This window comes from Nasonia vitripennis, chromosome 5 (assembly GCF_009193385.2).
Source record: "Nasonia vitripennis strain AsymCx chromosome 5, Nvit_psr_1.1, whole genome shotgun sequence".
In the NCBI taxonomy this organism is placed as follows: Eukaryota; Metazoa; Arthropoda; class Insecta; order Hymenoptera; family Pteromalidae; genus Nasonia; species Nasonia vitripennis.
Genome location: NC_045761.1, coordinates 25,488,796 through 25,504,274, shown reverse-complemented (window position 1 = coordinate 25,504,274; position 15,479 = coordinate 25,488,796). Strand labels below are relative to the sequence as shown.

The window sequence follows — 15,479 nt, the reverse complement described above, 5'->3', positions numbered from 1 at the left end:
AGCGAGCCCGTCAGAAAGAAAGTAGCACCGGCTCGTATGTAAGAGAAGGAGAGAGAGAGCGAAGAAAAAGGCAGTAGCTGCGGCGCGGGGCAGAGTAAAAAGTGATAAGGACAAAGGTGGGGGAGAAATGGCGAGAGAGGGGGGGAGGGGGCGAAAAAAAGCGAAGACAAAAACAGGCTTGATAAAGCGATAGAGCAAACGAGAGAGAGAGAGAGAGAGAGAGAGAGAGAAAGGGAGAGAGAGAGAGAGAGAGAGAGAGAGAGAGAGAGAGAGAGAGAGAGAGAGACGAAATGGAGGGAAAAGCGAGTACAAAAGAGAGCACACGAGAGGGAATATAAGGAGAAAGAGAGAGAGAGAGAGAGCGGAAGAGAAGAAGGAGAGTGTACCAGCACCACACACACTCTCTCCCGCACAAAGCGAATCGGCCTCACTCATCCTCTCTCTCGCTCTCTCCCGTCCGTCTCATTGTGTCGGACGATTGTCTTAGAATAATGGCGGAGACTCACAATAGTGACTACAATGCTCGCTCGTCTAACAATGCGGTGACGTCACGCAGTGCGAGCCTCGCGCTTCAGCTCGTTCTCTCTCTCTCTCTCTCTCTCTCTCTCTCTCCCTCGCGCTTGCTCTCGCATTCGCGCATATAGACTCGCGAATCGCAGGAGAGAGAGGACTGCGTCTCTCTGCGTCCCATACTTTTCCGTCGCCCGCACACCTCCTCTTTTTTCACCGTTTCGCCACTTTTAGACCCCTCAGTCCAGAGCGGGCTGATTCTTTTCTCGCCTTCCTCCTGCTCGGACTTGGCGCTACTTTGCGTACTATATTGGCCTCTATCGTGGCCCTAACTTATTATAAGAGAAATCAGATCATTTTAAAAACTTAATTAAAAGGACACCTCCACAATAACCCTTCCAAAGTAACCCGCTTTGACGCTCTCGATTCCCTCATCATCGAGCGCTTAAAATATCAAGACAAGCCGCTCCTTCTTCGCCCTTCCAGCCCGCAATATAGATACACACTACCCCTTCGGCGCGCACACGCAGCAGGGGCTTCGAAGCATTATACAGTCATCAAGCGGCTCAGCAGTCGTGTAAAGCGACGGGCTTCGTGATTTATAGCCGCGGCGATAAGCCGCTCTGCGAAGATAGCACCGCGGCGATCGTCGCGATTTATCCCTTCCGCGCGTGCGGGATGCTGCGTAGCATCTGCGCGTCGGTCGCGTATAATTAAGTGCCAGGGGATGGCTCGATATGAGCCGGCGCTCTCGGTATTGTTTTCGTTTTTGATTAGATTTCATTATCGGTTTGTTTTGCGCCGAGCTGCTCGGAGATTACAACGGATCTGATTAATGGGACGGGAGATAGCTGCGCGTGTCTATTGTTTAGGATGTGCGTATACCGCGCGAACGAAAAAGTAAAACACTCGTTGCGGTATTTTGCGCGCGTAATTTCGGTTATTTTTTTATTAAACGACCCCCCGAACGCTGCATCACATTGAAAAACGAGAATAGTTGGCTCTCTCTCTCGAAATAATGGCTGGCTGACCGCGTTTTTCAATGGCTCGTGTCGGCAGCTCCTCTCCTTCCGAGATCCGCCGGCACGTGTGCTGCGGCGAGGGTGATTACGCGGGCTTGGCATATTGTTCGCAGGGGCGGAACGAACCTCGTCTTTTTTTACTCTCTCGGCGGATCGGGAGTGTTTTTTAAATTTACGCGATTTCGGAGTCGCTTTGAAACCGATAACGCGTAATCCGAACAGCGGTTAGCCAAGCCCAAACAAAATCCGGCGTGTCTGGGCTCCACTTTACACGCGGCGACAAGCGAGAGGGAAAGGGAAAGGGAAGGGTGTCGGGGAAAAGTCGAAGGGGCGAGATCCGATGCTGTATGAATTCCAGCCCCTTGGGGCCGCGCTTGTGTGTGTACAGGCGATATTCATCGCCCGCTGACTTGTCGCCGAATCATCGGGTAAGGGTTGCAGTGTTGTGTGTCTATATATGCGTGGTATGCGGAGCTACTTTTTTGTTCAGTTACTCTCTGATGTGGCTACGGGGGAGCTTAATGGGCATACCTCGGACGGAGATTTCATTGCGCTGGCTTGTAGTTATGTCTGTCTTATTAAGTGCGGCTGATTTAATACCGCGACGTCGGCGGAGATTAGGATTTTAATTACCACAACCAAGTTTTTCGAATAACTCTTGACCCTTGTCGGACAAAATTAAATAAAAAAAAGAGGAAAGTCGGAACTCGTACTTGAAGATTCGCAGCATGTCCTCGCGCGCAAAGAAACAAGCAAGGAGGAGACGAGTCGGTCCGCGCAGACTGTAGTCCTCGAATAATCCATTCGAAACTAAAAGTTGGATGGCTCGTGCCGCACAATAGAGGCAGCAGCAGCATCGTCGCGTCGTCGTCGTCGTCATATCTTTGGTATCTCGCGGTACGGATCTCATTGTGACCGCAGGGCGGCGTAGTCAGCTATTATGTTTATTAAGTTGGCGGCCGCGACGGAGAGAAGAGATGAAGCGGAGCAGCCCTGCCGCAGCAGAACGAAGAAGAACGAAGAAGAAGAACGAAAAGAGGAGGAGGTGGAGGCTACAGAGAGGTTACGGGGGGATGTATTGTCCCGCGCATTGTCTGCCCTATTGTGTGACATCACGGCCCGATAACTGCCGATAAGACCGCGCTCGCGCAAAGTCGCGTCTCTCGTATACTTTTTCTTTGTATATGTGTGCGTGTGTGTGTGTATGCATTGATCCCTTGTACGCAAACTCGTTGGAGGGATGACGGGGGGTGGGGTCGCATGAAAGAAAAATAATACGTACACACAGGCTTTCATTGCTGAGCGCGGAAAGTCGAGCTAAGCGGAGCGTGGGTTGTTTGGCGCTCGATTTTCTTGGATTTAGCGAATGCGAAGCTGAGATTTAGGAAAATTAATTACGACTCTGCTATCGGATATCAACTCGTCGCGATTCGTGCCCGATATTGAAATTCTTTCATTCACTGCTGGCATGAAGCTCTGCTCAGCTTTGAAACGCGAGACGAAGGGATTAAAAAAGGGAGGAGGCGGAAAGTAGTGTATCGGCGATATTGCCTTCACACTTTGCCTTTGGCTTTGTTGTCCGGAACTTTCCCCGATGCACAATGGACAACGTACGTGATCGCTGCAGATAATTAACAGCGAATAATTAAACTCCCCGAGTAATCAAGACTTTTCATTCGTCGAGATTGCATCTCGCGAGCAATAATGGTGCTTGCATTGCTGGGATTTCAATATTTCATTCCTTAGGATCATTAATTTTCGAAAGTTTCTCAGCGAATCGATAATTTCGAGGAAATAAATTGACCGAATATAAAACGATTCTGTTGCAGCTGGTACGTCGCCTCCGAGCATCAACCGCGAGGCATAGAGTGGCTAATTCAACGTTCTCCTGCACTTGGGGGTGAGTAAGCGCTTAAGCTCATTTACCGTGACGCCCGTAAAATAAAAGCGCAGTGCGGCTCGTGTCTTCAAGATATATTTACCCAGAAGCACGTGTCCTCTCCCCTATACCCCCTCGTACACATACGCGATTCACACACTCGTGAATGACAATGGCAAAACTATAATCGCCCCGCGCTCTCTTTTTTCACGAGTCTCGTCTGGCAGCATTTTCATGTTAACCAGCCCTCGTCTGGATTTTTTTCCTTTTCTGTCGAAAAAAAGAGTAGCAGCGCCGGGCGCATTTGTTACGCGCGTATTGTGGCGTATAGGGTGCTTCGATTGTTCTGTGGATTTCCACTGACGAATTGTAGTCGGTGCGGTAAGGGGCTTGTGGGTTTTTCTGGACGAGCTGCGAAGAGATTGTTGTACACCGAGGGGGCATCACCGCGAGCATAAGTAAGCGTGTCAATAAGGACTGGTGTCGTTCAGTCCATCGTGGACCAGATAAATCAACTGAAAAAAAATCTTTCGAAGCCTCAGCTTTTCAAATCGTGAATTTTAAATTCACGGATCACGTATTCAAAAAATGCGTCGAAGTAAAGCTCGTCAAGCTCCGAAATGCACACAAGCGAAAGAACGAAATAAATCCGCATTCGAAAAAATCTCCGAAATGATCCCCGCAAGCGTAGCCAGCGTTGAAAGGAAAAAATCAAGCCGCACGAAGATCGGGCGTGTATACGTATACAGAGAAAAGAAGCTGTAAAAATCAAAGAAGCGCGCGCATCAACGCGCGCAAAGAAAAACTCAGGGCCGGTCGCGCTCGCAAGCTCGGCCGCTTGCGCGCGAGAGATATAGACGCGAGCGGGGGGTTTTGTGCGCCTCGCGCAAAGATGCCTTTGAATCCTTAATTCCTTTTGAAACTCTCATTCCGGGAGGCAAAATGGGCGAGAACGAGCGCGCATTCTTCGCGCCTGAATGACGTATTGAGCGAGTTTTGTATGCCGCGCGTGTATACCTCATCCATCCCATTCGACTGCCCCCCCCCCCCCGCGCCTTTTTACGCTAGAGAGGGGGGAGGATGTATTCCGCGATGATTCAACTCCAAGGAGATTTCCTTTATTTTCCTTCCGCCGCTGGAAGCAGCTTCAATGGGACAGCGCTGCTGGATTATTCGTCGGGTGGGGGCGCGATTATTCCGAGCGTTAATTAGCCCGCGCGCGGTGTTGTTCGCGTCGGATGATGATGTGGGGAGCAGCATGCGTGGGACAGGTTAATACGTAAAACGGGCTTTTAAAACGCCTCGAGTGATGTGCTCTACGTGTGCGGCTGATGCAGACTTGTTGATTTCCGCAGTTAGTCGCTTGTACATGAAATACAGCGTTCTGCGTTATCCACTGCTTTTTTCACCTTTTTGGAATTTTTACCGAATATCGAAACTGCCTTTTATCGGCTGCTCAGGGCCCCTCGTGCTATTACAGACTTCGCGTGCGTAAACGGCACAGGAGTAAGAGACGCAGACGGAGACTCTATACGCGCATAGAGAGAAGACGACGGCGGCGACACACTGCTGCTGCTGGTTGTCTGTAGAGAGAAGAGACGCGAAATAGACGAACGAGCGAGCGAGCGAGAGAGAGAGAGAGAGAGAGAGAGAGAGAGAGAGAGAGAGAGAGAGAGAGAGGCCCATATTCGCGCATTGTGACACGTTCCATCGCGTTCTCAACTGAACTGAACTCGAGTCCCTCTCTCTCAGTCGCACCCGCACATAGGAACGCGCGACTACGAGACGCGCACAATGGAGCGGTATGAATAAGTATAACAGACAGAGACACACACATAGAGAGCAGGTACCTTCTCTCGCACGCTCGCGCGTCGCTGTATAGAGAGACACACGCAGGTATGTGCGCGCGCGCGGAGAGAAAGAGGAGCAGAGAGCGCAGTATGTGAATGAGGAACCCATTTGATAACACGCCTGCACACAGCCAGCCGGGCTCCATTGTGCTGCTTCCTATTCAGCCCCTACTCCGTGCCCTCTTTCTTTCCCTCTCTCTCTCTCTCTCTCTCTCTCTCTCTCTCTCTCTCTCTCTCTCTCTCTCTCTCTCTCTCTCTCTCTCTTTCTCTGCGCACCCCCGCGCAGTCATCCACCCACCGGCATCATCCTTTCTTCTCCTCCCTTCTTCGACGTGCTCTTTTCGCCGTAGGATTCGTCGCGTCTTCCTCGTTGCCATCTCTCGCCATTGACTTCGCTTTTCTTCTCTTTTCCATAATACCCGCCGAGGCCCGAGCATATTCTCTTTAGGCGCCAGCGTCTTCTCTTCGATGAAAATTACACCGCGAAAAAATTACGACTCCGTCCGAGAAATCGGTACCGCCAGTTCCGATCATCCCTCGTGACTGAATAAAGAACCGGTAGCAGTCCCGGTCCAGCAGCAGCAGCAGTACGCCACCCCTATTATACCCGCTAACCCGGCAATCTCGGCAGCGGATGCCGGGACTGCTGCTGCTGTGCGGGCGGGCGGACGGAGTATACCGACAACAATGAGCGCCGGAGAGACAAAGGCGTGCTCGCGCACAATGCTGATGTTGAACTCGACTGATTTCGACGATTTTTGGCCTTTGCATGAGCATCGCGAGCGCCGCGCGCTCGACAATGATTCCCGCATACGTAATCATCGCTATGGGCACGAGCGCGAGCTCCCTGTATCTCTGCAGCGGGCCGATCTTTCGCGGACAGAGGTGCTCAACCGATCGGCCTCGGGGATTTTTCGGCTGACCTACTTTTTTCCGTGTAGCACGACATTTATTACGAGGCACGCAGCGATTCTGTCGCGGAATGGGCGCGTGGTTTTTTCCGAAGCCGTACGGGGAAAAAATCATTCCCCGAAACTCGGAGCACTGCGGCAATCGCGAACCCCCGCGAGAGACGCGCCGCCGATCATAGCGATTGTTTCGAGCGAACGGACCGTTTGCGGAATCACCGAAACGGACGCAAAAAAAACTGGAAAGCACGAAAAAAAAGACAAAGAAGAGAGAGAGAGAAAAAGATCGCGCGGGGCCAAAAATCTAGCGGCGCAAAGCTCGTTCCGCGGCGATCTCGCCGGCAGTGGCTGAGCACCCCTGGTCGCACCTGAATAGATACATTGTGCCCGTGCACCCTATTGACGGCCGATTGTTCCCCCAACAATAACAACAATATCTGAATAGTCGCGCGCATCTCGCACGCGCGCACACATTCGCCAAAGTGTATACAGACGCGCGCGCGCTGCTCTTCGTACATTCGCGAACCCCCGGCTTCCACCTCTATGTGTCTGTGTGTGTCTCTCTATATGTAGCCACCCCCGCTCTCCTTTTCGCATTTTTTTCTTCCTGCTTCTAGTATAGAGCCGGAGGTGGATGGCTTTGTTATGGTGACAAAAAAAAGTTATGTACGATGGAATCGCGGAAATGTGTTTTTATTAATTCAATGTACATTTATAGAAAGTTCACCTTCGAGATCAGTCTTTATTCGTATTACTAGATTTTTGAAAAAAAATTTCAAAATATTGCGCTTAAGTCTTCCGTTTTAAAATCCCTAACAAGATTAGTTGATAGTTAAAAATACGTTATATACAAAATATACAAAATCTTACACGATTACAGTTACTTACAGATCAGGAACAAGAGAATAAAACGATTAATCGTAATACAAATCTTACTCCCAGTTTAGGTTAAGGGGGCACACCACCTTTGAAATCAAAATCAAAATTTTTCATTAAAAATTTATAAATACTTATATAAATGAACCAAATTTTTTTACTATTCTTAGACATAATTACCTTTATTTTGATGGTTTTAGACCTTCTATATACCTCTATAATACCTACGTATAGTAAGGTAGTCCATAATTCACTGACCGTAAGATCCCAAAGGAGCAAATGGCCCAAATGAGCTCTAACTCCAGGATATTGTTTAAAAGTACATTAGTAATAGTATGAATGAGGGGATTTGGTTTAAATTTCATAGAAAAAAAGTTACATGATAGTTTGTTAAAATTAATCACAAATTGATAAAAAAAATCAGTAATATGCTTATAAAACTTTTTCTATGAAATTTAAACCAAATCCCCTCATTCATACCATTACTAATGTACTTTTAAACAATATCCTGGAGTTTGAGCTCATTTGGGCCATTCGTTCCTTTGGAATCTTACGGTCAGTGAATTATGGACTCCTTACTATACGTAGGTATTATAGAGGTATATAGAAGGTCTAAAACCATCAGAATAAAGGTAATTATATAGTAAAAAGAATAGTAAAAAGAATAGTAAAAAGTAAGAAAGTAATAAAGTAAGAAAGTAATAAGTAAGAAAGTAATAGTAAGTAGTAAGAAAGAATAGTAAAAAAAATTGGTTTATTTATATAAGCATTTATAAATTTTTAATGAAAAATTTTGATTTTAATTTCAAAGGTGCTCCCTTAAGATATTTAAAGACACATAGCATACCTTGTTTACCAAGAGTCACATCACACTGTTTACACTCAGCTATTTGCAATGTCAAAATTATGATCTCGTCGTTGATTTCACGCTATACAATTAAATATTATGCTCGAATATGTGTCAAAATAAAATTGACAAATATCGTCGATCAAGATTTATAGAAATATAAATAAATACGCGTGTACGTACATCGGTTAAAACCTTATAATCTTGCACTAAAATATCTTATTTATAACTAAAAGCTCGAGAACAGCATTCTCGATATGAAACATTTGATTGAAATATATATAAAAATAAAGTCGCTTTTAAATAATCTATACGTATGCAGCCCGTTACCAGTTTGAAAGACGTGAAAACGTATAATATTAGACCGTAACAGGACTAGATCAATTGATTAACATATATAAAATGTTAAATAACGCAAAGTCTCTCGTAAAACTGGCTGCCGCTTCAAATAATCTAAACAATTAGATGCACAAAATCGCGTTGCACATACTTTTTATTACTTAACTCTTACTTCCAAAATCCTGAAAATAAATATGAAATGAGAAATCGATCTTTGATTATGTAATTAAAATAAAATATATTTTGCTTACTGTTCCAAAGTACTATTGATGTTTCGTTGATCGACGGGTCGCCCTCGACTAGGAACGAGCCACAGTTATAGACATATCTTATAATAGGGTTGTCTGTTTCTGTTCGGTATAGTGCCGGTTGCAGTTGCCAAGGATGCGGTATCAAATTTTCTCTCAGATCCAAAATATTCCGGCCCTCGTACATGATTTCAATTTTCAAGTGTGGTTTCGGCCGTAGTACTGTGTGTGTCGTTGGATCAGGTAATGGTGCTCGTATTATTTTTTGGAAAAGTTGTGAATTTCCCATGTTACGCAACATGCGTGTTGGTAGAAATAACGATGGTAGTGGCATATCTGCTTCTGATTGCAACTGCGGGTGTTGCGGATTTGGCCAAGCCAATTGTGGGTCTGGTCTTAGCAACTGCGGCTGTTCGTGTACCAGCTGATTCGGTTGTAAGTACGGCTGAGCTGGCTGCGGTTGTTGTGGTAATGGCCTAGTTGGTTGCAGCCGTGCTAGGAGACGCATTTGCGGTTGTTCGAGTACCAGATGATTCGGTTGTAAGAACGGTTGAGTTGGTTGCGGATGCTGTGGTACCGGTCTAGTTGGCCGCAGTCCTGTTAGGAGACGCACTTGCGGTTGTTCGAGTACCAGCTGATTCGGTTGTAATAACGGTTGAGCTGGATACAGCTGTTGTGCTAACGGATTAGGTGGTCGCGGCCTTACTAGGAGACGCATTTGCGATTGTTCGAGTGCCAGCTGATGCGGTGGTAATAACGGTTGAGCTGGCTGTGGCTGTGCTTGCAGATGCAACTGCAGTTCTTCCAGTGACAGATAAATTGGTGGCGTATGTGCTTGCTGAATCAATTGTTCTGGTTGCTGCTCTCTTCTTAAAATCAATGGCGATTGTTCTAGTATCGGCTGGTTCGATTGTTGATCACCAGCTGGAGGCAACTGTAGTTGTCCTTCATTCAACTGATGTAATTGTGGATCTGCTTCTCGATTCGACTGTACTGCCGTTACATTTTTGTTCTAGAAAATAATTATCACCAGTTACTATTCGAATAATCATTAATAATACTTCACTAATATCACGGCACGCCGCTCAAATTGAAATACAACGAACCGTTAAAAAGCGAAAGAAAAATAAAGTCAAAACCATAGTTTACCCTTTTCGATTTCTTGCGCTTAATAAAACCATTATTGTCTAGGAAGGACAACTTGGAATCAGAAGACAAATCAAATGGTAACGGCTCGGGTTCGGGTGTCGTCGATGTAGAGCTCTCGCTTTCGGTTGTACCTTCAGATGTCCCATTGTGTCCATTAATGGGACCAGATTCGTTGTATTTCGGTGTCGTACCATCTTTGCACATCGTCATTATCTAAAAGGCTATCCTTTTCCTATTTCGTAAATTTCTTAAGTTTTGATTCTTGTGTAACTTGTCACCGGTCGATAACTGCCTTTACACTACAATTTTAGGCATGATTTCTCATTATACTGTAACGATATTTGTCGGAGAATAATGTTTTTATAATGAGTCTTTGCATGCGCATATGTCCGATACACTTGAGTTGAGAAAAAAAAACGCATCTAAAAATGATTCCACGAATGAGTTCGTTTCGGGAAATCAAATTTTCGTCGTCTTTATAACGACTAAATAAATCAATATAGTTTGTAAGCACCTATATAGTGCTGTAAGAGTTCAGTTTTCACCGTCCTTACGCACCGTTTGCAGTCTATTTTTTCCTTCAGTATTTTAGGTCATATTTGTGCGCACAGCATTCCCATCATTTCGCAAAAGTCAATTTAGATTGAAGAAGCAGTAGCCACGACTCGACAAGTGTTTATTTGTACAAAGGACGTCGCGGTAGATATTCTACTGCCTTTGATCTTACGCGCAACGCGATTCGGCCTCGACTGCCATGGCTTAACATCACTCGAATTCTCCTAGCGATGAATACACGATGAAAACAAACAACAGCGCTGCTGCTTTTAGATACGTTAACCGTGATTCGAAACTTGTAAACTGTATACTTTTAAAATAATGTATTTAGGAGTGTGGGCAAAAAATAAAAAATTATTTGTCCGCGATTCACGCAAAAAAACATGCTTAAAATGATGTAAGTATACGAATGCCTGATAATTTTTGAATGCATTCGTTGTAAACAGAAAGTTTAAACAAACCAAATTCCCTATCCGCAGGCCCTACGCCATCTCCCGAACTTTCTCTGTACCCTATGATGCTCTACTTTTATCGATGTGGCCGAATCCCTGCAAGTAGTCCTAGCGGCGCTAGTTGCTTCAGCTACCAGTAGGCGGTGAAAGTACCGATCGCATGCTCAAATTTGTTTTACATCAATTTTTGTATGTACTTGCGAACGTCGCCGCGAGCTCGAATAAAAATTAGTGGCAAATAAATTACTTCCGCAATCGCCAGAAATAATTTAGAAACGCTAGTAAACTTTTTCGCGGACTTGTATCGCTTTTAAACGCTTCCGGAGCAAACTCGCAAGTGGTAAAAAAGGCGACGATTGCTATATAAGGCCGATGAAATATATCCCTAAGCAAGGTGGTCCGAAGCTACTCAGCGTCAACTCCGTGGGGGAAGTTCCAGTTCCAGCCTCTAATCCGTAGCATCGTTCTTGGGATGTCCTGATGTTCGAAGGCCGAGACGACAACGACAGCGAAGGTGAAAGCAGCATTTCTTCAAGTCCTCATCCTTGAGGCGGTTATCGCAGCCCGCTAGCGGCAGTCACAAAGTCGTTCACTCTGAGAGGCACAGCTATGGAATCGTGTCCGGTGACGACGACAAGATACTACGGGTTTTCCTGATATTGGTCCAACTATAACTAGCATGCGTTCGTCGGAAACCCAGGCACACAAGAGGATGCCTACGGGGGGGCCGGCGGAACGGATCCAGCGGAGTCGGGGTTTGTAACAACCGCGATGGCTGTAGCAGCGACTATGACCACCTTTTTGTACTTTAAAAAAATCATTATTTTTTTTTTTACTGTTGTTTAGTTGTTATTTGCGCTTGCTCGATGGTATTTATAAACATACCGCATAGAGATGTTATAATTGTTTATGTTTGCAAATTATATTTTGTGAAACGGTGAAAACTTTATTAATTTTGCATCGATTAAACTTTGCAATTATTCTTTCACATTAACTTGTAAGATCACGCGAGACTTATTATCGAAAAACCGTTGCGCTACAGGTATAACATAATATCAGTTAATTTTCCATTTAGAGAGTAATAGTAGTGCATGAAATATTTTCATCACCAAACAATGATGCTCGGTATTGCTTTGATGACAAGAACAAATATTAGAAAATAAAAATTCGTGTAAAAATTTCAAACGACACGACGCTTCCTGCATAAACATAACCGCCAGCAAAGCACTCCTAGCGTCATCTGGCGCAGTGCGGTCGTACACTGCGCGGCTCCGCCACTACTGCAACCACCCCGCTTTATCGACTTTTACGGCTGTAGGGCTGCTGTACAGTTCGTTCCTCCGCCACTAGGCGGCTGATTTCCTATTTTCACTAGCGATTCGAAGTATATTAACTTTTATTTAAACAATCGAGACATCAGGCCGACGAAACAAGTAACCAAAATCCAAATAATTTTCATTGTTATCGGTTGAAATTTTTTCGACTCGTGAGCACCACATCTAGCCCCGTAAATGTCGTTTGCAATGGGCGCACGCGTTTCTCGCAAGCGGCAAGAGTAGTTGAACTTTCGTATATAAGAGAGCTCGGCCGGCTTTCTACCGAGGTGGTCCGATGCTTCTCATGCCGTTCTAGCCAGAGACTGCTGTCGCTGATGCCGCACCATGAGAACCGCTGGGAGGAAAGGAGGGATGGTGGTTGGTGGCTGACTGCATAGAGGCGGATACCGTCCCGAGGATGTTCTTCTCTCTGTTCCTATCTATGCGCGCTCGTCACTATGCTGCGACTGTCTTGTACGTCGCTCCTACCTTCGATGGTGTGTATTTATACCACAAACTCTTGACGATTGTACCCTCGTGTACTTATAGCTCGGGCGGTAGGGCCGGTGCCGCCCAACCCCGGGGACGCCTGTTACCGGGTAAGCCGTGGCGCTCAAATCGGCAACGATTCAAGCCTGCGCAATGAAGATTGAAACAATAGAGAAGTTCGACCGCGCGGTTCGGCTCGGGGGTGGCGGAGTGGTGAACCCTGCTCCCGGCGCGGGAGATTCAAATAAAGATGCGAACTCACTAATGATGTGAATGAAACGCGGCGCGCAGTGACGGAACGGGAGTCGAGTGCCTCGGTCCGCCAAAGACGCAGTTGCCCCTGATTCCCTGACTTATACGACCGTGGGACTCGCGGTGGAAGCGAATGGCGGGACTGGCTGGAATTCGGGATTAAACACCCCGATGGATGTAGTAGCGACTATGACCACCTCTTTTGCAATTTTGAAAATAAAATAAATTTTTGCAATTAAATGCTCAATAGGATTTACTCAAGGAACTGACATTGTAAATTTTCTTTCAGGTGATAAACGCACACGAATCTCACGTCCTTTGAAATAATAGTCACCTATCACATACACGGCAAAGTTGTCATCGACTCGATTTCTACAAAAGGTGAGTTACATTTTTAATAATAAAACCGCTCAGTATACGCATTGTAAGCAATCATTTATTTTTTTACATCAGTCTTATTTCTGCATATTTAAAAGATACATGCATAGTTCACTTATTACTGGCATATTTGCATTATATGCAATAGTCAAATAAATATCTCAATCGAAATTATACCTACTTAGAACCAAGCTATGATGCATTAATCGTTTTACTTCAACATTTTAGTATCATTAATCAAAAAATATTTTTTCAACTCGATCGTACTGCAGATTCTGCTTGTTATAAATACGAAAGATGTTAAACGATTTAGAACATTAAAAGTTACATTTCATGAGCATTAGCATCGTGTGTACATAGATTTACGTTTCACGCAGTAAAGCTTACACTGATTTAACCTGATGATATGGCACTTTCATAGAAAGTATCCTCGTCTTAAGTCTAAATTTTAGTTCAAGTTTGTAAGCGAAAATTGATTTTTCATTGTCTAAAATACGATAAAAAAATGTCAAGACGGTTTGACACGTACCTGATTATAGACGTCTTCATTTTGCTGTAGTATTATAAGTAAAATTTACTTAGAATCAAACGTTTCATAGCTTGAGTAAACTTACATTCATTGAAAGTAATATTCGGATACAAACATACAAGTTAAATATACCTGCTTATATATTTACAAATATTACTCAATTAGTTACACGATTATCTAAAAGGTAGCTTCCGTGATTTCGAGAAACCGTTTCTCGACAGCTAACGTGTACTATACCGGACGTCGTCGTCTATTTTCATATAATCCGTTTCAAAGTGATTTACCAGTGGAAAACTGATAGCTATAAAACATAATTTTAAAATTGACTCCACTGGCGTAAAACTGGTTTCTCGTATGTTGTCGCAGAGAACAATGACGAAACAAATAAAGAAAACCTGCGCAGCCCATAACCGACGCGAGAGATAATTAGTCAGCCTAGTCACTTTCCAGCTTGTCGTCTATAATATAAGTAAAATCATCCTCTCGTTGAGCCGGCCGCCGCTTAAACTTGAGTATCACAGATAGTCGAACGCGCAGAGTCGCATTTCCGAAGTTTATTATTGTTCATCGGACACCGGTTCATAGAAGTCGCAGATACCGCATGCGTGCTGAAAATACGAAAGAAAGTAAGTTTTTTCACTCGAAAATAGAAGAAAGTAGAAGAAAACATTTGATGTTTAGTACCTTACCATTTTGTACCCCTCAAAGGACTCGAAGTTTTGGTGACGAGAAAAATTCTTGTAGATCGAAAATTTTTGATAAAATCCGAACAATGGCGATGTTAGTTGCCACTTGTATGGTTGTGCATTTCTCTCAAGATTCAAAATATCTCGTCCTCTGTACATGATTCGAAGGTTATTCGTACACGTCTCTTTTGGCTTGTCAATTTCTTTCGTGATCTTCACCTGAAATTGTTCATGACATCATCAATATCAATTGAAGAAGTTTCGAAAAATATTGAATAACGTTTGATTGACAATTCGATTTGAATTCGATAGCTTACATGCCGTCCTTAATGCCAGCAGCGAATGTATCAAAAACAAAGCACGCGACATCGTTGAGACCATTGTTTACATCGCGAATCCTCTCATTAGAAGCCTCTTTTTCTGACTTACCTTTAGTGGTGCCTCCTTTTCGTCGTCGATGTGAATTTCCGACGTTGTCGTCGACGACTCCGCGACCTCCTCGTCGGACGGACTGCTGACGCCGCTGTCCGATTTGCTAGAGCTGGTGAGCGATTTCGACGTCGTTGTCGCCGATGGCTTATCGATATCCTCATCGGACGGACTGCTGACGCCGCTGCTCGATTTGGTGGAGCTGGTGCTTAGAGATGATCTTGTCCTTCTCTTACCATTGAGCGCTTCCCGATATGACTTGCCGCAAGCGTAATACGACCGCAGGTTTCGGAACTCATCGGCGTCGACGCCTGGAAGCTGTTGTAGCACTAGTGTCAAGGCGCTCATGTTTCTGCTTCTGTGAATAAGTATTCGCTATTTTATTTGACGCGGTCGCATTAATACGCTAAAATCGTCCCCTCGAAATTTAAATTCACGCAATACTCAACTATACTCTACGTTAAACAAAGCTAAATATACTATCTGGAAAACATGCAGCAACTAAAAGAAATCAAGTTGCGTATACTCACGACTTTGTATATAACCGAGCAAAAGACTGCAACTTGAGCGGGCTTGTGTTTGTGTAAAGGACGGTAGATCTTGTTTCCCTTTCCCGATGTTACGCGTACTGCGACTCGCCGTTGACTGCCTTGGCTTCTGTAGATTTGAACTATTCCAACGACGATCAAATAAACCAACAACAACGGCAAGCAGTATCGATACGATTTAGTATGTACACACGCACACACGTGTGCCGCGCGTGTA

The 15,479-nt window shown here is 44.9% G+C and overlaps 3 protein-coding genes across 6 annotated transcripts in view; 1 reads left to right on the top strand and 2 right to left on the bottom strand.

The window, feature by feature from the left end:
- The window catches only part of LOC100113985 (transcription factor Sox-2), a 306,878-nt gene that overhangs the window by 41,782 nt on the left and 249,617 nt on the right, over positions 1 to 15,479 (top strand). For all 3 annotated transcript variants that reach the window (XR_004345063.1, XR_004227827.2, XR_001729193.3), the window contains 2 exons: positions 3,362 to 3,432; positions 12,982 to 13,073. The gene's annotated coding sequence lies outside the window, so the exon portion shown is untranslated. The remainder of the gene's footprint in view (positions 1 to 3,361; positions 3,433 to 12,981; positions 13,074 to 15,479) is intronic.
- On the bottom strand, positions 7,799 to 10,447 carry LOC100680228 (transcription factor SPT20 homolog). The gene is made up of 4 exons (XM_008208867.3): positions 10,187 to 10,447; positions 9,629 to 9,927; positions 8,483 to 9,491; positions 7,799 to 8,413 (listed from the first exon to the last, which is right to left on the bottom strand). The coding sequence occupies exons 2-4, from the start codon at positions 9,836 to 9,838 to the stop codon at positions 8,400 to 8,402; spliced, it is 1,233 nt and encodes a 410-aa protein (XP_008207089.1). The 5' UTR covers positions 9,839 to 9,927; positions 10,187 to 10,447; the 3' UTR covers positions 7,799 to 8,399.
- Positions 13,109 to 15,479, bottom strand: part of LOC116417573 — a 2,480-nt gene continuing 109 nt past the window's right edge. The window contains exons 1-4 of one of the 2 annotated variants that reach the window (XM_031931202.2): positions 15,245 to 15,479; positions 14,715 to 15,072; positions 14,289 to 14,504; positions 13,109 to 14,207 (exon numbers count right to left, since the gene is read on the bottom strand). The exon at positions 15,245 to 15,479 is cut by the window's right edge and continues 109 nt beyond it. In XM_031931202.2, coding sequence (XP_031787062.1) covers positions 14,157 to 14,207; positions 14,289 to 14,504; positions 14,715 to 15,062 — 615 coding nt within the window. In that variant the 5' untranslated portion in view covers positions 15,063 to 15,072; positions 15,245 to 15,479 and the 3' untranslated portion in view covers positions 13,109 to 14,156. Of the gene's footprint in view, positions 14,208 to 14,283; positions 14,505 to 14,714; positions 15,073 to 15,244 lie in introns of both variants that reach the window. The other variant, XM_031931201.1, reaches the window with a different exon arrangement.